This window comes from Lepisma saccharinum, chromosome 27 (genome assembly GCF_977018435.1).
Source record: "Lepisma saccharinum chromosome 27, izLepSacc3.1, whole genome shotgun sequence".
Lineage (NCBI taxonomy): Eukaryota > Metazoa > Arthropoda > Insecta > Zygentoma > Lepismatidae > Lepisma > Lepisma saccharinum.
The window spans coordinates 40151570-40171385 of NC_139255.1; the positions used below are offsets into that span (position 1 = coordinate 40151570).

The 19816-nt window shown below is 36.4% G+C and overlaps 1 protein-coding gene across 1 annotated transcript; it reads right to left on the reverse strand.

Annotated features, from left to right (window-relative positions):
* Positions 1-8256: 8256 nt before the first annotated feature.
* On the reverse strand, positions 8257-19759 carry bcn92 (LYR motif-containing protein bcn92). Its single transcript, XM_083113037.1, has 3 exons — positions 19469-19759; positions 12531-12651; positions 8257-9264 (listed from the first exon to the last, which is right to left on the reverse strand). The coding sequence occupies exons 1-3, from the start codon at positions 19549-19551 to the stop codon at positions 9208-9210; spliced, it is 261 nt and encodes an 86-aa protein (XP_082969163.1). The 5' UTR covers positions 19552-19759; the 3' UTR covers positions 8257-9207.
* Between the last annotated feature and the right edge of the window lie 57 nt (positions 19760-19816).

Consider the following 19816-nt stretch of genomic DNA (forward strand, 5'->3'; position numbering starts at 1 on the left):
AAATCGCCTGTCAGGTGAAAGTACAGTTGACAAGGGAAGGTCGCCTGTTGGAATGTTCCAGAAAAAACAACTTTCTAATAATCTTGTGTCAGGAGGGGGGGTGATTTTTGTGTATATATCTTCCTGTTTTGTACTTTGTAAGAGTCTGAAGGAGACCTTGCTGGAAAGTTGAAACGTTATGTTTAGGCAGAAAAGAGCTCAATCCCGCCCAAAATGGGGATACTATTTCTCTGAAGTAACTAGAGCTAGACTGCAAAGCCAAGGCTGGCTTCAACTACAACCGAGACCGGTTAGGTACTAGACGAAAATATAGTTCCTTCGTGATTTGGACAAACTTGCTCTAAAATACCAATGGCAACAGTAGTATGTACAGCTGGAGTTCCCTTTCACAATTTGACTGGCTGGAGGACCGGAATTCTGTCATCTGCTCACCGCACAAACATAAAAAAAACTGCCCCTACAAATGTGTGGTTCTTCATCTTCCCCTTTCCACCTCATTTGCAAAGAAACATATGAAGAATTGACAAGGCTCGACCACTATTCATTGAGTTTCCGTAGTAATTGTCTCATGAGTGGTAGTTCTTGCTAGGAATATTTGTAGCTAAATCAGAGCGAATTGCAAAAAAAGAACGAAACGAACAAAAATCTAGGTCGAAGGCATGTTTTTTTTCTCTTTAGGGGGGTGTAGATGATAACATCTAGCAGAATAATTGTCGTACTGATGGCCGATAACACCTTTGACAAAGTCAGGCCACACCACTGTTGTCAGGCATCAATGATGCACATCTAGAGAACTACTGAAACTTGACGAGTTTTCTTAACAGCAAAACAAAATGCTGTTAATCTAGCATTGTTATCAGAAATTTTTTTAGTTGTTATTGGTACTTGTTCTAGCAGACAGCCTGATTAGTGATTGTGGACTCAAAAATGTATGCCTTTTTAAAATTCTTCATGGTAATTTTTTTGGTGCGCGTGTGTGTGAGAGAGAGGGGGGGAGGGAGGGATCTGTCTTTCTCCGTAAGATGTTCCACAATTATTTTTCAGGAAGGGCACAAAATTTGCATAAGCCCAGAAGGAACATATCGTAGGATGCAACTTTGGAAATACAGTCTGTGTGCGTGTGTGTGTGTGTGTGCAGCGTTTTCTACATATTAAATGCACATTCCAGTGTCAAGCAAATCTAGTTTTGGTGAGATTTGTGCTAAACTTCTCTTTCTTTGACTGACTGGAAAAGGATGTAACCACAGGGTTTTTTGAAGGATTCTATAATACTTATGGTGGAACAATTTTTGTTTGTTACAATAGAATGTTACATCATTACTTTCAATAACATTTAGTCTTACCTTTTGGGAGGGGCACATACCTCTGCCAATGTCTCTCTCTACCTTAAGAGTTATCATTACACACTTAAATATGATCACTTGAAAATTTCAATATTTTATACACATGCATACAGACAACACATTTAAACGTGAGCAGTAATAATCCTCACCTTATGAGACTGTCAATAAGGTTGTTAGCACATATAGTACCTGTAAATTGGCGACTGTTGTTTAACTCATTAATGATGACTTCCTTTAGTTCCTGAATATTGTGTTTATAACTTGGCCTCTAAATATCCCCTAGGATTGATGCACATGCTCCGAAAAAACATCTCAGCCTGAACATGTATTTCTCATTGTGTGTTGTTTCATTTATCTAATTTTCTCATAACTCATTATCATGACAATTAACTTTAAAAGGTAGAAATGTAATTTGAAATTAAGGATTACACACAAATACAAAATAAAATGCCATAATGTCTATAGAATATGTTCATAGAGAAGGAAACATATTGCTTGAATTCTATTTGGCTTTTCTCTTGTTTTAAATATAACTTAATGGTAGCAATGTATGGTATTTTAACAACCCAATTTTTAAACACATAATGTTATAATTAGACCTCGGATTTTAGGTTTTAACCTATTTTTTCCTTTGCAGGTAAATAAGAAATAACAAGTTATATCGGCGTTTCATAAAAAAATGAAACAACTGACGAAGATTTATAATGCCTAAAATAACCTATTTTGCTTGTTAGAACCTATTTTAGGTTTATGTGCCTAAATTAAACCTTTTTTTAGGTTTTACAGGATTTTTATATCTCACAGAGGTATTTACTAGGTTTGGTGGTGAAATAATTCAATGACTGGCATGTTTGAAACATGTTTTCTGTTGATTTCCCTCCCTCCAAGTATATGATGTTTATTAGGGTGACCATATATTTGTTGACCAAAAAGAGTATAGTCTATAGGTTGAAAAACATAAAAAGAAAACGAAAATAAGGGTGGCTAATTGTTATTGCTTCTATTATAGCCCATATAAAATAGACCTACACTCTACAAATGCAAATTACTTATGGGTCTAATGTAATTAGCTAATTACAAATACTTCCTCACCAATGGGCACCATCATTCATACTTCTGGGATGATTTTGCTTTCTTGAGTATGTTCAAGTTGTCCTTTATTGCCAGTCCAAACTCTTTACAGGTCATGTCCACATTGAATTTCACTTTCATTACTTGTTCGAGTGTTGACACCTCTCGCCAATAAGTTTTCATAACACTGAAGTGTCTTTCACAATCAACATTTGTACCAGGCAGAGTAAACAAGAATTTTATAAGAGGCACAATCACTTTTAAATTTGACTCAGCCTGTACTGACCTCCACTTACCCATCATTGTTTCTTTTCTTTCTGTGGATTTTAACGCATTTTTACGCGTAAAATAAGGAATGAAATTAAATAGCAAGGAAAATAGTATATTTGGGGATTTTTGCAAATTGGAAAGAGTATAGAGTATATGAACCTCTAAAAGAGTATAATACTCTTAAAAAAAGAGAATGTCTGGTCACCCTATGTTTATCAATGCTTTAAACAAAATAAAAATGTCTGATGTCACTGTTAACTGCAGACAGTGGCGGCGAAAGGGGAGTTCCCCCCTACTCTTTACCCTTGCACTATACACTTTTTATGCTAAGCTTTGCCTACTAAGATAAAGTAAACTGTCCTTGCCCCCTGCCCTCTCCTCCCCATTCTCAGTTTTGGCACCCAATCGTCTTTACTGCCTGCACAGTCCGAAGTGCAAACTTCTGATCTGTGTGGCCTTGCTCACTTTCGCGTCAGTTTGGTCCTTCTGGCATTCATGCCTTTCAAAGTAATATTTCAGCATTCAAATTAGCACTACTATGTTTCTGTTGAAAGATAATTTTCAGCATATGAAATGATCCTCACAGACAAAAGGTGTAGTTTGAGTGTGGATAACGCAAAAAGATTCATGGTGGTCAAGGTTTTCAAAGGAACCTGGGATCCCTTGCTTAGATCGATTGGTTTAGATTATTTTACTTCGTGTTTTGTGCCTCTTGGCTAATTTGCGAAGATAGGGATGAGTGATGATATGGATGAATGGACATTCACAAACAACCAAGCCCAACCGGGATTCAAAACCGGAACCATTGGCGTCGCAGCATGATGTGCTAACTACTTGGCAACAGTGTCCGGCCCTTTGCTTAGAAGGTGACAGCATAAGCATATACACTATCCGAGAGGACCTCATTGTAATGTGTAGTTGCACACTTTTTTTTTTTTTTTTTTTTTAATAAAAATTTTGATACTTATGAAATAGTATGAGTTTCTGTTATAACTTCTTACTTTTCAAATATCTGTGAAACTACGTCCTCAATAGAAAAACAGTTTCTGCAAAAGTTTTTATTTTTGTAAGAGGAATAAATATTAAAGAAAAAAATCCACTATAAAATTTGAGAGATCTTCAAATGACCTTGAAAACGTCCCCCTACTAAAAGATTCACAATGACCAGTGCTGGATCTACAACCCACAAAACCCCACAGTGTGTGTGGGGGGGGGGGGGGCGGAGACAAGTAAGCCTTTAGGGGGGGCCTCAGCCATTGACATAGTAGAGGGTTCGTATATGCGCATATAAAAAATAAACGTAGTTACTCAGAGGTACAGAAAGGAATACAATATCACAGGTAAAGTTAAAGTTCCCTGTGCATGTAGCCCCGTGCCATGAAGGCACATTTAGGATATGTGGGGGCAGGGCTCCACATATTTTCGATGCCGGACATCTTGGAGGTGATGTGATCAGCACCATGCTCTGGCTGCATTTACCCCCCCCCCCTACCCGGGTACCATTTGATTTGATGCTGAGTGGACCCTGGATCCGCTTTTTGCAGGGACAAAGCCAGAAAAATTCCGACCTTACATCAAACCAGGGTACAATTTCATGAGAAAATAGTGTCATATATGTATATCACATCACCACTGGTGTCGAAACCAGGGGGGAGGGGCATATCTTCCAACATATTACATAACTTTTGCACACAGAAACTTCACACAACGGGTGGGAAATTACGCATGATTCTGCTCTGAAATGGGCAGAATCAATAATCTGGGATTATCACTCAGTTTGAGGGTGTTTCTTGTGCCTTTACTATTTCAGCATTTCCTTTTTCAAACCGACAATGAACTAAGGAATAACACATGGCATATTATGAATGAATATGTGCGAGAATAGAGGAAGAAGCATGGGAATAATGCAATCTTCATGCTCTTGAATGAGCCAGTCCATTGCAAAATAGGCTCATTTGTTTTCCTTCGGAAATGTCAAAAATCGCTCGCCCAGATGAAAATTTTATTTTGAGCCTTCCTTTTTTATGTAAATATGTGTGAAGATATGAAACTCCTATAAAGGATTGTAAGAATAGGTATTATAAACAGAATATGATAAAAAATTCTCAGTCAAAAGTTACATGTAAAGCATTATGTTGTATAATTACATAATCACAGTAGCGCAGTGATTTTTTTGTCCAGCTAATAAAGTTCGATGTACCCTGATATATGTGTTTTGTCGTCAAATACAGTTATTGCAATTACTATTTTTCAAAGGTTAATTCAGGTGTATTAGGTTCCACCTTAAGGGGAAAAAAATGTCCCCTCTTTCCGCAAACAGAAAGAAATCAGTATTTATGCTTTACTTAGCTTTACCCTCCACCCAATCTCTTAACATTACCCCCTTCCATTTTAAAAAAAATTGAGGTGAATTCAATATGGCCTAATATGGTGGACATCCACTTGGAACACACCAAGCCTAACCCGTTTCTATCAATTGTACCCAGACTAACTCCTTTCCTTTTTATAGGGGGTGTTAACAAATTTTTGAATCATCCTGTAGGCCCTCGTATGACTTTGTCAACATGAGACCAAGAATTACACACACAGACATTATATATGTGTTATATATATAATGTGCGTGTGTGTGAAGGTAGGTAGAGGGGGCCTTTGGTAATATTTTGCGAGGGGCCCCCCATGATTTGTAGATCCGGCACTGACAATGACATTGGCTTTACCTCTTAAAGTCAATAAAATTTTACATGAAATCTTTCTTCCGAAAATGCTTAGTTTGCGAGATATTTTGCTTTATCAACTTAGATGGTTCACCCTGTATACAGCGTGCCTAATGAAAGAGTCAACTAACTCTTTCTGCTTTAAGGGTAAAACTGATGGAACGCTGCTCAAGCATCAGATCAAGTCCAATGTTGACATTTTACTGTTCCAATCGTAAGTTAGGACATCATCTGACATGGTAACTAATCTCTGTAAAGTTTCAAGGCATTCAGCACTTAGTACTCAGTAAATTAAATTCACACTTGGCAGATATCATCACTAGTGGTGCATGTTGGTTAGTTTTCCATTGTTACTTTCATCTAATTGTTCTGACAAATGACGACTGCTGTTACTGGAACTAAAAATGTGCCTGCCCAATAAATACAAATTAATTTTTGTAAATCCTGTTAAAAAAATCTTGGGACTACATCCTGCCGAATGTTTGAGAGAGACAATACCAAGTTAAAATACAAGCTGTATTAAAGGTAAAAAATGTGTTTATTTATCCAAACTCTATAATAAAATACAAAATATATTGAATGCAAATTAATTTTTATGTATCCAAACTCTATGCTTGCTAATAGTTTTAGGTTTAGACCTGTAAAAAAATAAAAATTATTGCAAAACAATCAAAACATTAAACATTCAGAAAAAAATTCTGAACTTGAGTGGAAAGGGTTAAAGTTAAATTATAATTCCAGTGTGTAAAGGCAAAGTTTGAATTACTAGGTGCTGTAATTTTTTACATCAGCGAAGAAAATTCTGTACATTCATGGACAGTTCCATGTGCCAACAATTCTCACTGGTAGACACCTTCATATGTAAAATACTATCCATTTCATAAAGATTGTTCCCTGATCTCATGTTTTGATTTGCTTGAATTTTTAAGTCCATTTTATGCACACTCAGGCTAGTCAGGACTGTACCTACAGTTTAAAGTGGGATCTGAAAAGAGACCATGTGTTCGGTTTTAACAGGGACAGTTCTGTTTCAGAGGCATGTCCCAGTCATCCCACTGGTATAATTAAGAATCCACTATTCGTCCAGTTTTATAAAAGTCTAGGAGTTTGCTTGAAAACGAAGTCTAAATTTGAGAAACATTTCATGATAAAAAAAATAGTTGGAATTTTTAAACTATCATCATGGCAGCACTGTGGCAAACCAGCTGGACTGCTTTTAAAGCAGTTTGTAACAATCAAAATGTTGTATTGTCGTCGAGAACGTTTGAGCTTCGAGCAAACAGCTGTTTTCTGTTAAGTTAGCTTGCATCGCATGTAGAATTGTTCTGTGTCAACTGTAGAGTATACCCAGTTGGTCTGATAAATGTTAATATATTTTTTACGAGTAAACTTTACTGAGGGATGCAGTTTTATTAAGTCTGTGAAAAATAAAGCTGTTCTCAAGAAGATGGGTTATTCTGGTAAATAGTAGTACTTCTAGCATTCTTCAACTTCAGCGTAGAACTCAAAAGGTTGATCACCCAGTGGAGACACATGGCACAGTGGTTCAGATCCCATTTTAAACTGTAGGTCCAGTCCTATTAGCCTTTCTGTGCATAAAGTGAGCTTAAAACAACAAATCAATCAATCAATGAAAGGTTAATCAGAATGGACCAGAAACACTATACTGCGATTATAATTAATTCCTTGTAACAATGGGAGATCATATTGAATTTATTGTTCATGATGCATTGTTTATGTCATTCATACTTTAATATAGATGATAATACGTTAATAATAACAATAATTTTACAATTAGGCATAACCGATATTTCAAGAAAAGGGGTGGGGTAATCTCTTGGGAATGTCCTGTTTTCGGGTCAAAACATTATGGTCACTCTAGATCTGAACCACTGTGTGCAAGGTATCAAACTCATTGATAACAAAGCAACAATGTTATCACTACACTAAGAAGGAGGTCCATCATGTTTTTCTGTTAACTATAGTGTGCAGATAATAGTATTATCTAACACCACCTCCAAAACAGCAAATCTTCCATTAAAAAAGTATTTATGAACTTTCTATTTTAATAAAATACTTCATATTTTGCTGTAACTTTCAAATGTTATGACTTGAAATTATCCCCATACACAATATATAGTGAACCATGAAATCTGGGACTAATTTCATGAAATGACAGTAGAGGTCAGTGTAATAGTGTAATATACTAGTTTATTTTTTGTGCTGTTGTCAGTAATCATTCACTAATCATGTCTGATTATCACTAAAGCACTGAAAGAAATAGCTTGTAAAAAAGTAAAGAGCATTCACAGAAATTAATAAAATCTACTCACAATTTCTGACCATCTATATATAAACATGAGATCTCAATAATGGCATGAATTTATTGAATTAACTGATATACATTTTGAAACATATACAAATGTTTCGCATACTATCATTGAGATTATGCAGCATTTCACAAAACATGCCATGTGTGAAAAATAACTACTTGAAAAAGCAAGTAACTCTTGCTACATCAACGAGCACTTTTACAAAAAGTAAATATACTATAACAGCGTGTGTATACACAATCTATATTCAATAAGAAACCATGTTCAACAACGTTTACCACCTTATAATGAAATTGCTCATGGTTTTTTCGCAATTTGATGGTTCACAGCTTTCAAAATGACACCCTTGATAATATTTTCAAAAAAGTACCATTTGTAACTATCATAGTTTCAACCTTTCAGGACAAAATCGCTAAGACAACAATCTAAGGAAGATGCATTGCTACATAGATAATGCATAAAATCAGAAATTAGTCATATTTTGGCTACAAGATAGAATTTGCGTAAATAATTTTTGCACTGCAGTACAGTAAAATGAGGTTTTATTATTGGACTATCTCCATCAACATTCAACATTTCATCCTTAAGTAGGCAAAATGAAAATAAAACATCTTATGTACAGAAAAGTTTTACTAAGTAAATAAGCATACCAATAAATGTCCAAAAAAAATATGTGTAAATACATTCAAAGTTTAGTGGTTTTCTTTATTTCACATGTAAACCATGCACTGCTGTACATGTTTTTATAATGGTTGCTTAGAACATGTACGTGTTCTAACTCTTGCCTCAAGAAACATTATTAGGTCAACTTTTGAGAAATTTCACCAATTTCAATCTGTGACAGCAAATATGTGGTGTAAATATTTTAATCTTTCCTCCGTTACAACATCTGTTATGCTACATCCCGTCCTCATATGTTATAAACAAAAATGTATCACATTTATATATTTTAAACATATTATTCCGGTCCCAGAACCAAGGAGCAATTGCAGAGCTACATAATCTAAGTAACAATTTGGTTTCTACATCAAAACAAATATAGCACCATTACGTTATTACTACAAACATATTACGTGCTTTTTCACAGAAATGTATTTATTTGCTCATACTATTATGTGACACTTAAAAACTATGTGTGACTCTTCCCAAAACTGATCATGAAACAGCAGTAAAAAAGTGGTCTCCCCATATAATTACATATCCCATACTTCTTTTTTTTGTTCTTAAAATTTCACATTCTTTACAAACTGGGGTAGCATACCTAAAATAAACTACATTTATGGTACAAAGCATTGGGAGCTACGGTCCTATCTTCTGCACAATGGCATGGCATACTTATGAAATAGGTGTTGTTTAATCATGACAGCCAAAGCCACGTGAAAAAATGCTTGTTTTTACTTTGTGTATTGCATCCATGCTGTTGCTTTAGCCCATAGCCCTACATCTCCTTCTTCTTTATCCTATGTAGCTTTCAGGTTACCTCTTCCTTTCAATTATGAGTTTATCTGTTCCATATATCTGTCCTAAGATTACCTGGAAATAAAATGAATATAGGTTTAGAGCAAGCTGATACGTCTGGGTTGAGATTATAGTATTTAAACATATTTTGTGCTATACAGTGCTTTTATATATATATACAGTCAAGTTGCTCGTGGAGCAGCGGCTAGCGCGACGAGCAGTGAGAGCCCATCTTCCGGCAAACTGGCTGCAACATCCACGTAACTGGAAACGAAAGCTATGTAATGAAATAAGCTTGTACAATTACGTTGACAGTTACAATTAAATTGAGCACACACCTTGATACAAGAGCTGTTGGAAATGTTGTCCTCCTGCTTCCACACATTTACGGCATTTTTTAAAGGAAATTTTTTAGTAACACGTATCAGTTTTTTTTCCGAAATTGCTAAGGTTTTCTTTCAATTCTTCTAATGTATGGCATCAGGTTTAAAAGCTTGGTAGCTGGCAATGCAGACACTATGAAAATGTCTGGTCCTTGTGCAAGGTGCCGGACGTCGTCTAGTTTCTTCCCTGTAAGCACACGCCGTTTCATCCTTCACTTCTTATCAAGAACAGACCCTGTCTCCCTAAATTTCTTCACAAGTTTTTGAATACTGTCTGTGTGTGGAACAGGAACATCATGGAATTCTGCTACAAAATGCCTTGTAACTTCCCTACAAGAATTTGTAATGACGTAATAGTCCTACGTAAACTATCGTTGTTTTAAATTGCACTGTACAAAAGCACCAGCAATACTTAAACTAAAAAAAAAAAAAAAAAAAAGGTAAAGTGTTCCCCTGTGCATAGCACCACGCCATGAAGGCGTATAGGGGGTGTGGGGGTAACGCCCCACACTTTCTTGATCCGGTCGTGAGTGGGGATGATGTGATCAGCATCACGCCCCTGACCGCCTTTACCCCCCAGGGTTTCCCCCAGGTACCCATGTTATTCGACGCTGGGTAGGCGCCGGGGCCGCTTCCACCGTTAGAAAAGTTCCCGGATTTGAACCGGCCGGGGATCGAACCCGGGACCTTGAGCATGGTAGTCAGACGCGTTACCGACTGAGCCACCGCGGCCAAAAAAAAAAAAAAAAAAAAAAACTAAAACACTTGTTAACAGTTAACAACTTAACACTTCACAAACACGTGCAAACTGGACACCAGTTATCTGAATATTGAAACACTGACACGTCCAGTGCCAAGGTCAGCATACAGTTGTGGGTCTAAATGACGGCAGATGCGCTCTCATTGCCCGGCACACTAACTGCCGCTCCACACGACTTGGAGAGTGAAAAGCACTGTATATGTACAAGTGGGATGCATAAGTATATGACCCATGTTACGATAAGGTATGTGGTAGTACCTGTAAATTCCGCCATTATGTGAGGGCAGCACTGCCAAGTGGCAAAAAGCTGACAGGCAGGGTGGAGTGATTCACATTAGACACTCGCTGTACAGACTGTGAGCGGCGCACGATGTTTTGTGCAACCCATGTTTCGAAGTGGGCAGACGGGTGGTAAGGTTGTAATATTCGTGTACTTGGTTTTTCCTTGTGTGAAAAGTATTACCAATCAAATTGTCCACCATCATGTTCATGCATTTTATTTTACCCAATGAGAGCTTCCAGAATTGAAACAAGATGCACCAGCATATGTAAAACTGTAGTCTTTAAAAACACATAGGATGCAAGAGAAAAATTGATGAAAATAGTCATGGACAATTTGCCAAGCAATACTTGTGAATCCCACTGTACATTCTATTACAACGATGGAGCCAAAAACAGCACAACTGCCACTTCCAACTCACCTCCTCTGGCTTAGAGACCAATTCACTGCATACCTGGTATCATTTTCATTTCTGATCTGGCAACTTTGCTGTTTCGGATGCCATCTTTGATCTGCATGCTGACAATGCATCTGATGCCATGAAATTCATGTCATATTATAGGGGAAAATACTGACAATATAAATAAGCACTATATTTTGCAAAAAAGTAAGGTGCAACCATTATGTGAGGTTTCCTTAAAAAAAAAAATGTGCCGATATTACCGGTACTTAAAAATAATTTATTACTAGGTAATTTGGTGCAAGATTAGGATGCAGGAAATAGTCATGAATAGCCAAACCCACACACTAAATTTGTTTGTGACAGTTTAGCAAATATTTTTCCAATCTGAAAAAAAAAAGTCAACACATTACTTGTTATTGATTTCTGCATTATAGTCAAAATATTACACATTTACTACAGTGTTACAAAGTACAGAATAACAAAATTTAATCTTTTGTCTGCAGATTCTGTGCCACTATCATTGGTTTTATTGCCTGATGCAACTGTGAGAATTATGCAACGAAAGATTATACACTAATTTTTGGATTGAAAAACAGCATGTGATTATAAAGTAACCTTCTGTTGTCATATCACTTGCTGAGAGAATTTCCACAAAGGTAAATGGGTAAATTTCTCGTATCGGACAAACGGCTGAAATTTGCTAGTTCTTTTAATTTCAATATTCGTACTTACGTATTCTGCATTGACAAACATTGTTGAAGGAGGCATTTTGCTTATTTCACGGAAATAAGCTCTATTTGCGACATATCGAGTAAGTTTTCTTAGTTTCTTTTTGCCTTCCGTAACACGCAAAATGGCAGACACAGTTTCACTACCGTCCTCGGCATGCAGTGTTTCCACCCCACTGCACCCAAAAATACCTACGTAGCCCCACAAACCATTGACGCATAGCCCCATGAACCATTTCCGGTTAGGTTAGGTAGGGTCACGTTTATGTTACAATAGTTAAAAATTGGTTTAGAAAAAAAATGTGTAGCCCCACACACCATTCTCGCATAGCCCCACGAACCATTGACACATGGTTCCACAAACCATTTGCGGAAACGTACCTTCTTCAGTTACTTAAACACGTGTTTGGAAACACTGACCGGCACTGACTGTGATTACATCATCACACACAGGCAACATCCGACTGGAAGGAAATGGATGCAACAGCTTCCATGCATTGGTCACACATTTATATCGAAAAATACATGATTTACTGGCAAAATTCAATGAACGATGCGAGAAAACACTTCCGCGAACTTCGACAACTATAAAGGAACTGCATTCGGTAAGTAATTTCTCCTATAAATTTGAAATTTACTGGTAAATTATATGCCAGAGTCTAAGATTTTGAACACTAGTGCAGCCTGCAATTTTGCTAAGTTTCTACAATAGTATATCTTCCGTGCGACCCGCAAAATGATTTAAATATAATGTCCAAAACAGACAGCTTGTACAGCTTATACTGACCTGCCTTTTAATCATTTCTAAACTTTCTCTAGCATAATTTAATTGCTCTTCTATTTTTCCTGGTTCTTGTAGGCATTTATTCTCTCTGAAACCATCTCGTATCCTTCTTAATGCATACATTCTGGAATGAAAAGAAATAAATTTTAACACTAACCTCAGATTGAAAAAACAAAAAAACAAAAACATTTTTTTTAACTGTAGATCTCTTACCTGTTGCAGAAACGTAACGACAAACATTTAATTCCAGCAGTTCATGTTTCTTATGTGTATAGCAATAAGTTTACAATAAAAATAATTTCAAACTATAGCGACAATTATAATTAATTTAATCAACCTAAATTTACATGATTTTTACTACTTAATGCATAGAAAGAAGAGACAAAGAAGTATGATGCAGTACTAGGGTTCACACTCTTCTTGAAAAAACAGATTTTCTAACTCTTCCAGGCAATTTAAAAATATATCTTAAGATGCAAGGTCATAAGTTTTGCGTCATTTATGAAGATTATGTTCCATACGAACGATTTCTGTTGTTTTTAGCTCACGGAGATGTATTATAGTGGATTAATGAAAGCTTTTTATGGTACTACTTATGATGTCATTTTCATTGTTGCCATCACCCTGTATTGTGAACTAAATCTGGGCATTGTGTGTTATGCATTACTTTTCTAGTGTTTGTACAGAAACGTAGTGGTTTTGAAAGTCATGACTTGCCGGGAGAATAGGAAATGGGTGTGAACGGAATTTGACATGTTGTTACCTTGTTTGTGTTTCGTAACTTGGATCAGTATTGGCAATATCTGAGATTGAAGGTTGGCAATCCTGGTGTTATGTCAGGGAGCGCAAAATTTACTGTAGACGATGCTTCGGTTCATGGTACTTGGTTTTTGTTTGGAAGGTGGGCGTGCATGTCTAGTGTGAAAGATACCCTGTGCATGGTTAGCGTCTGTAGTGTGATTCGTCTGCCATTTGACACATTTCGCCCCTGCAACCACCGAGCAGAAGGTGCTTTTTAAAGGTTATTTTATATTGGAAATAATTGTTAGGTTAGGTTTTGTCCCAATAGTAATTTGACGTTGTTTTATTAGTACTTAGAAAAATTATATTCTTGTTCATATTGGAAATGGTTGGGTTAGGAGGATTAGGTTTGGTGGTAATAGTAATTTGACATTGTTATTATACCAGGAGTGTTACTTTTGTTGCTGTTTGGGAATTTTTACAGGAAAAAGGAGTGAAAGTGATTCGGAATAGGAATTTGTTACACGGGCTATACTTTGGGATCAAATTATCTCTGTTATTTGTGCTTTCCTAACACAGGAACTAATTTCATTTACATAAAACATTAAAATCTGTCAATTAAAAAAAATCGACAATTCTCGAGGGGGTACAGTGGGTCAACAGCCCCTATAGTATCCACTCCAATTTGAGCACTCATGTCACCTAAATATATCTTACAACTTTAAGCAGAAGCAAATATAAAAATTCATTCATTAGGACCCATCAAACATACTGTGATCAATGAATAATAACGGGCCGACAAGAGTACCATTTGAGGTAAAATTAACCCTTCAATCTTATCTACCTTTTGGATATTGTAATAAATATTGTGATGCTGAAGTTTCACAAGTATATAAGTTGAGAAGATATTTAGTACCAGCAGCGTAGTGCCCACGTAAGGTTTGTAAGTCCACCTTACACGTTGAAATTATTGAAGAAAACGTATTTCATTCCCGTATTTATTGCTTGAACACACATAGCAATATCAGACTGCAAGTATAACTTTTAACGAAACAACTGAGGACTTGTTTTGATTCGAGTTGTTTCTCTGTAAGGCTTCTTGAGAGGACTTACGTGTGGGTGAATGGAAGAAATGATTTGGACTCGGCCATGGAGGGTGTGTTTGCTTACGTAGTATCTTCTCAACCAATGACAGGGTGCCCCGATTCTCAGGCACTGTAAGGCGCATTACCAGTGGGTGCTAACTGGCGAGAATTTCTGTCCCCGGGCAGGCGGAGCTTACGCTGGCATGGCTGCCGCTGCGTCTGACTCATATGTTTGCCACGGTCAGAAGAGAACCAAGAAAATCAACTCCAGTGTTGTTTCAACAATGCTTGATGGGAGGTGTAGCTGTGTAAACTAACTATTAAGTTCACAAAGAGATGGTTTAACGTTGGATATTACCTTCATTAGAAGCAGCGAAGTTAAATATAAAAGAGGAATGTCTGGCAATCCTAGACCCGGCAGTACCCGCAAAGTTTGATGCATGCATCCCAGTTGCCTGTAATGTTAAAAGCATACGCGTAATACTTAGCGTTATGATTTACTGATATTTTTACCTTTTCCTTTCACTACGTTGCTTGATATGCTTTTCAAAATGTGCGCAAATATCGCAACCATGATAATGAGTAATATTCTCAAATGCATTTGCATTTGCAAATTGTATCCTACGCATTTCCCACAAATGGCTTTTTAGTGAAAGAAAGAGAATAATAAGAATAAAAATATGACATGGCCTTTCCAGTGAAAGAAAAAGAATAATAAGAGTAAAAATATGACATGGCCTTTCTAGAAGAAGAGTTTGTATCCTTAACTAAGCTGTATGCGAAATTTGTCAATTGCTACCAGTTGAAAGCTGAGCTACAGGTAATTTATTCTGAAGCCAAATATCGAGTAAAGAGTGTGTTTGAACTTAATGAGTACTTGCGTACTACCCATTTGAATGAAGCTGTTGAACAAGTGTACAAACTAACAGAATTGTTCCTCACTGTCAAGCTCGTCGGTGAAAAGGTCCTTTTCTGCACTGAAGAGAATTCATACATTTCAACGCAGCACACAGACTCAGGCAAGGAAATTGACTTGGGACTGATATGCATTGAAAAGGAGCTGCTAAAGACATTGACCAGAAACTCCAAATTCTATGACGACTTGATTGAGGTGTTCAGACTAAAGGATCGTCGGATCGAGTTACAGTATAAATAAGAATTTTCAGTAAGTAATACATATGTTATTATTGTTAACATAGAGTGTGTGCATTTTGTGTTTGAAATTGATTATGCCCATACATGGAAGGAAGCCTTACACCTTTAATAGAATCACTCTAGGCCACTGTTTAGTACTGCTCTAAGTATTATGGAAATAATCACATTACAGTTTGAACTGTGCATTTTTAATTGTAAGTTCACACCATACAACTTCAGAATTAAAAGACAGGTTGAAACAACATAGGGAGGATGTACGACTTAAAAGAGAGAAAAAAGTGATATTTAAACACATGAGAGAAACAGGACATGACAGAGTGGGATGAGGCTAAGCAGATAGGAAGGGAGAAGGGAGTACTAGTGAGAAAATGGAAGGAGGCCAAGGAAATAGAGAAGAAAGGAGAAAAAGACACAAGCAACTGAAATGGGGGACTGAAGATAAACAAAGAATGGAAGAAGGTGTTAGAAAGAGTGGAAAGGACAAGAGCGAAAGAGGAGAGAAGAAGGAAGAGGAATGAAGAAAGAAAGAAATTAAATATTTACTTTCGCATAAACACATCTCACTTCTTCGTTGCGTCATTTTTAACATTCCAACTTACCTATGTGCTTCACGGAACATTCTTAAAGGTGTCCTTAAGTTTTTTCATGAAAGTAATTTCAATTTTTGACATTACGAGTACTTCTTTCTTTTCGTTTTTTCGCTAGCATAAGACACAATATGGCACGTACTCCTTGGTAGATCATCGCACGTCGTGCTTGTGTTTTGACGATTTTTATTGGATATGCAGTGTTTCCAACCTTCTTCACCCAAAAATACAAACATAGTTAATCATTGACGATAGCCCCAAAAAACATTACGTAATGTTAGGTTATGTTTAGTAAGGTAGGCAAACATAGTTAAAATTCATTCCATCCCCAAGAAACATTACGTAAGGTTAGGATAGGATTAGTTAGGTTACGCAAACATAGTTAAAAAATTTCACCACGCATCCATGACACGTCATCGTTTTGGAAAACAATGGCGTGGTTGGAAACAGTGAAAGGAGGTTACGTAATCAAACGCAAGCAACATCCGCCTAACATACAAGAAGCAAATGATAGCAAAGGCTATTGTGCATCCGAGAATTAATTTAAAAAAAAAATAATAATTTGCCCTATGATACATTCACACATGACAGAAAACACCTTCCACATGTTAGACAATGCTTCAGGAACTTATTTCCATAAGTAGTTTCTTCTGTACAAATGAAGAAATCTGTTTGTGCGATAGTAAATTTTTACCAGAAAGAAAAAGAGAAATGCGATATGTAAACACACGAGAGAAACAGGACATGACATAGAGTGGGATGAGGCTAAGCAGATAGGAAGGGAGAAGAGAATGCTAGTGAGAAAATGGAAGGAGGCCAAGGAAATAGAGAAGAAAGGTGAAGAAGACACAATGAACTGGAATGGGGGACTGAAGTTAAACAAAGAATGGAAGAAGGTGTTAGAAAGAGTGGAAAGGACAAGAGCAGAAGAGGAGAGAAAAAGGAAGAGGAATGAAGAAAGAAAGGAAAAAGAGCATGAGATAAAGAGTCCAACCACTTTCCAGATGAAAGAAAATGTTAACCAAATCGCGGTCCTGTGAAAGTACAGTTTCAATTTCAATTTCAATTTTCCTTTATTAAAGGGCGAGGTTCAGCCTGCGGTTGTTCTACCACCTAACCCCGATGGATACATAGCTATACATACTAAATACATTCTACCTACTAAATGTTTGTACCAATAACAAACAAAGAAGAAAAATAGAAACATAAAGAAGACACAAAAACAACAAATACAAAATTGAGAACAAAGGCTCGGCTACACACTAAAAATAATAATAATAATAAAAAGATTGAAAACAAATACACAAGGATACACAAATTAATTGACACAATTGTGCTTGGTGTGATATGGTTGAGAATAATACAAATTAATATTAATGTTATGTGTAAAAAAACATAAATGTTCTTAATATGGGAGAAAGGACAAAATATTATTAAGGGTTGGCAACATGTAAGGGGAAAAGTAAACAAGCAAAATGAAGATGAAAATACTTGTTATTAGGAAGTTGGTTCAGAAATGCGAGCTATTTGAGTAGTAGACAAGGGAAGGCCACCTGCTGGGATGATCTAGAGAGAAAACAACGGCCCAAGTTCCTTTTGTTTTATTGTGATTTCATCATGCTATAAATGCAATTTTTACATGGTTCGATTTCAATTTATGTCTGTTAACACATACTGCGGAGTTTTAGCGATCACCTAATGGTAACTGTCTGATATCGCACGAACGGATTTCTTCAAATTTACAGGAGAAACTACTTACTGAAATCACTTTCTGTGTCATTGTCGAGGTTCTTCGAGGTATTTTCTTTCGCGGAAACTAAAAACTTCACCATAGAATGCTGCAGAATAATAATAAATAATCAGTTGTTACGTAAGGAACTTGTGTCTTCTGTAACATTAGGCCGTTGTTTCCATTATGTACGTGCAGATGGTGTGAGCGTCGGAAGTCATGCAGTTTCGGCAGTGTTTCCAAATGTGCCTTTTTTTTACGAGAATTTTTTAATTTTTTTTTTTTTTAACTATGCTTACCTAACCTAACCAAACCTTGCCGGAAATGGTCCGTGGGGCTATCGTGAATGGTTTTTGGGGCTATCTGTCAATGGTTCGTGGGGCTATCTGTCAATAGTTTATGATGACATAATAAACACGAAAGTAGGTATTTTTCGGTTAAGAAGATTGAAACACTGCATACCCACTTCAAATCGACAAAACACAAGCATGCCATATTGCCTGTTACCCAAGCATAACAAGGAAGACAAATAATGACTTGTAATATGAAAAGTTGACTCTATTGTATGGAAAAAGGCATAACTTCACCTTAAAGAATCTTCCGCAATGCAGAATATGTAAGTATCAATGCTAAAATTAAGGAAATAAACGAGTGAGAGGAGTTCGGGCCTTATCAGACAAGTACCCACTTAATATTTTGTTCAATAAATGCTATCGTGGTTAGGTTAGGCAGGTTAGGTTTGGTTCCCTTAGCATTAAAATAAGGTCCCTAAATCCATTCTAAGGTTTTGATTTATTTCTACATTCATTCCCACGCTTCTACAATATTTACTGTTGCTTGTCGATGAGAAGTGTGTAAGGGAATTCTCAAGTTGTTTTTTTTTTTCAACATAAATAACTTTTTTTCGAGTCCAAACAGCACTCATTACTTTAAGGAAGTTTCAAATTTCGTGTGACAATGATTTCCAAAATTCTACGATAATTAGTCTTTGTGCTAGGAGAAATCATAAAACAATCTGAACCGTTACCCTTGTTTCATTTGTACTGGGTACAGAGTCTGAAGAAGATCTTGCTAGAAGGTTGAAACGTTACGTTTAGTTTGCTTTAAAATAAAATAAATTTTCTGCCTTGGTCAGCATATTGAGTTCTTCATATCATGGAAACAAGGCTTAATGGTGTTATAATTAAGAATTTTCTAAATTTGTCAGCACAGGAAAGATGTCACACAATGAAGTTCACACTTGTTATGGTATAATTAAATGTAAGTCAATCGCAATTTCTTTTACATTTACCTTGAGATGTGTTCAGTTAATTCTCGAAGTAGGGTGAAAACTCCTAGTGTGACAAAAGTGGCGATACATAAAGGTTAGTCGGCCTTCATTTTTACTCATGTACTAAGTGAAATAATTCCTTAATCTTGATCAAATATATATCTGCTTCGGATAGAATTTTCCATAAACTTTGCGAGAGCTGCTGTACGGTTAAGAGATTTAATTTTTCCAAAAATATAATCTGTCGATGGAATCTTCTCATAGCTTAACCTTCTTTAGCTGAACAACCAGGACATAATTAACAAAGGTTTCATGGAGTAGTTAGAATATATCTTAAGGACACCTTTCATGATTCGCATATAATACCAACCAACCTGAAATTATATGCAGGGAAATTTTGAGCTTCCCGCAGCATGGTTTTATAGAGCTTCAAGATCGAAGGTTTACCGACTGCCATTCCAGAGTGATGTTTAATGCCACAGGTCGAACTGAATAACCACAATTGCAATAGCTTTTAATGTCATTGTGACATTAATAAACACATGTTAACTGTCAACACATAAATCATTTAAAGAAAGTTAAGTTGATTACAAGACAACGAGATTCACCCACTTCTTGTTATGAAACAACATAGAACTCACGGGCTGCATCCAATCACAATAAACTGAGCAGAAAAAGCTTCACCGAGTTGATTGCATTCAAGTGATCGTAAATTCACGCCA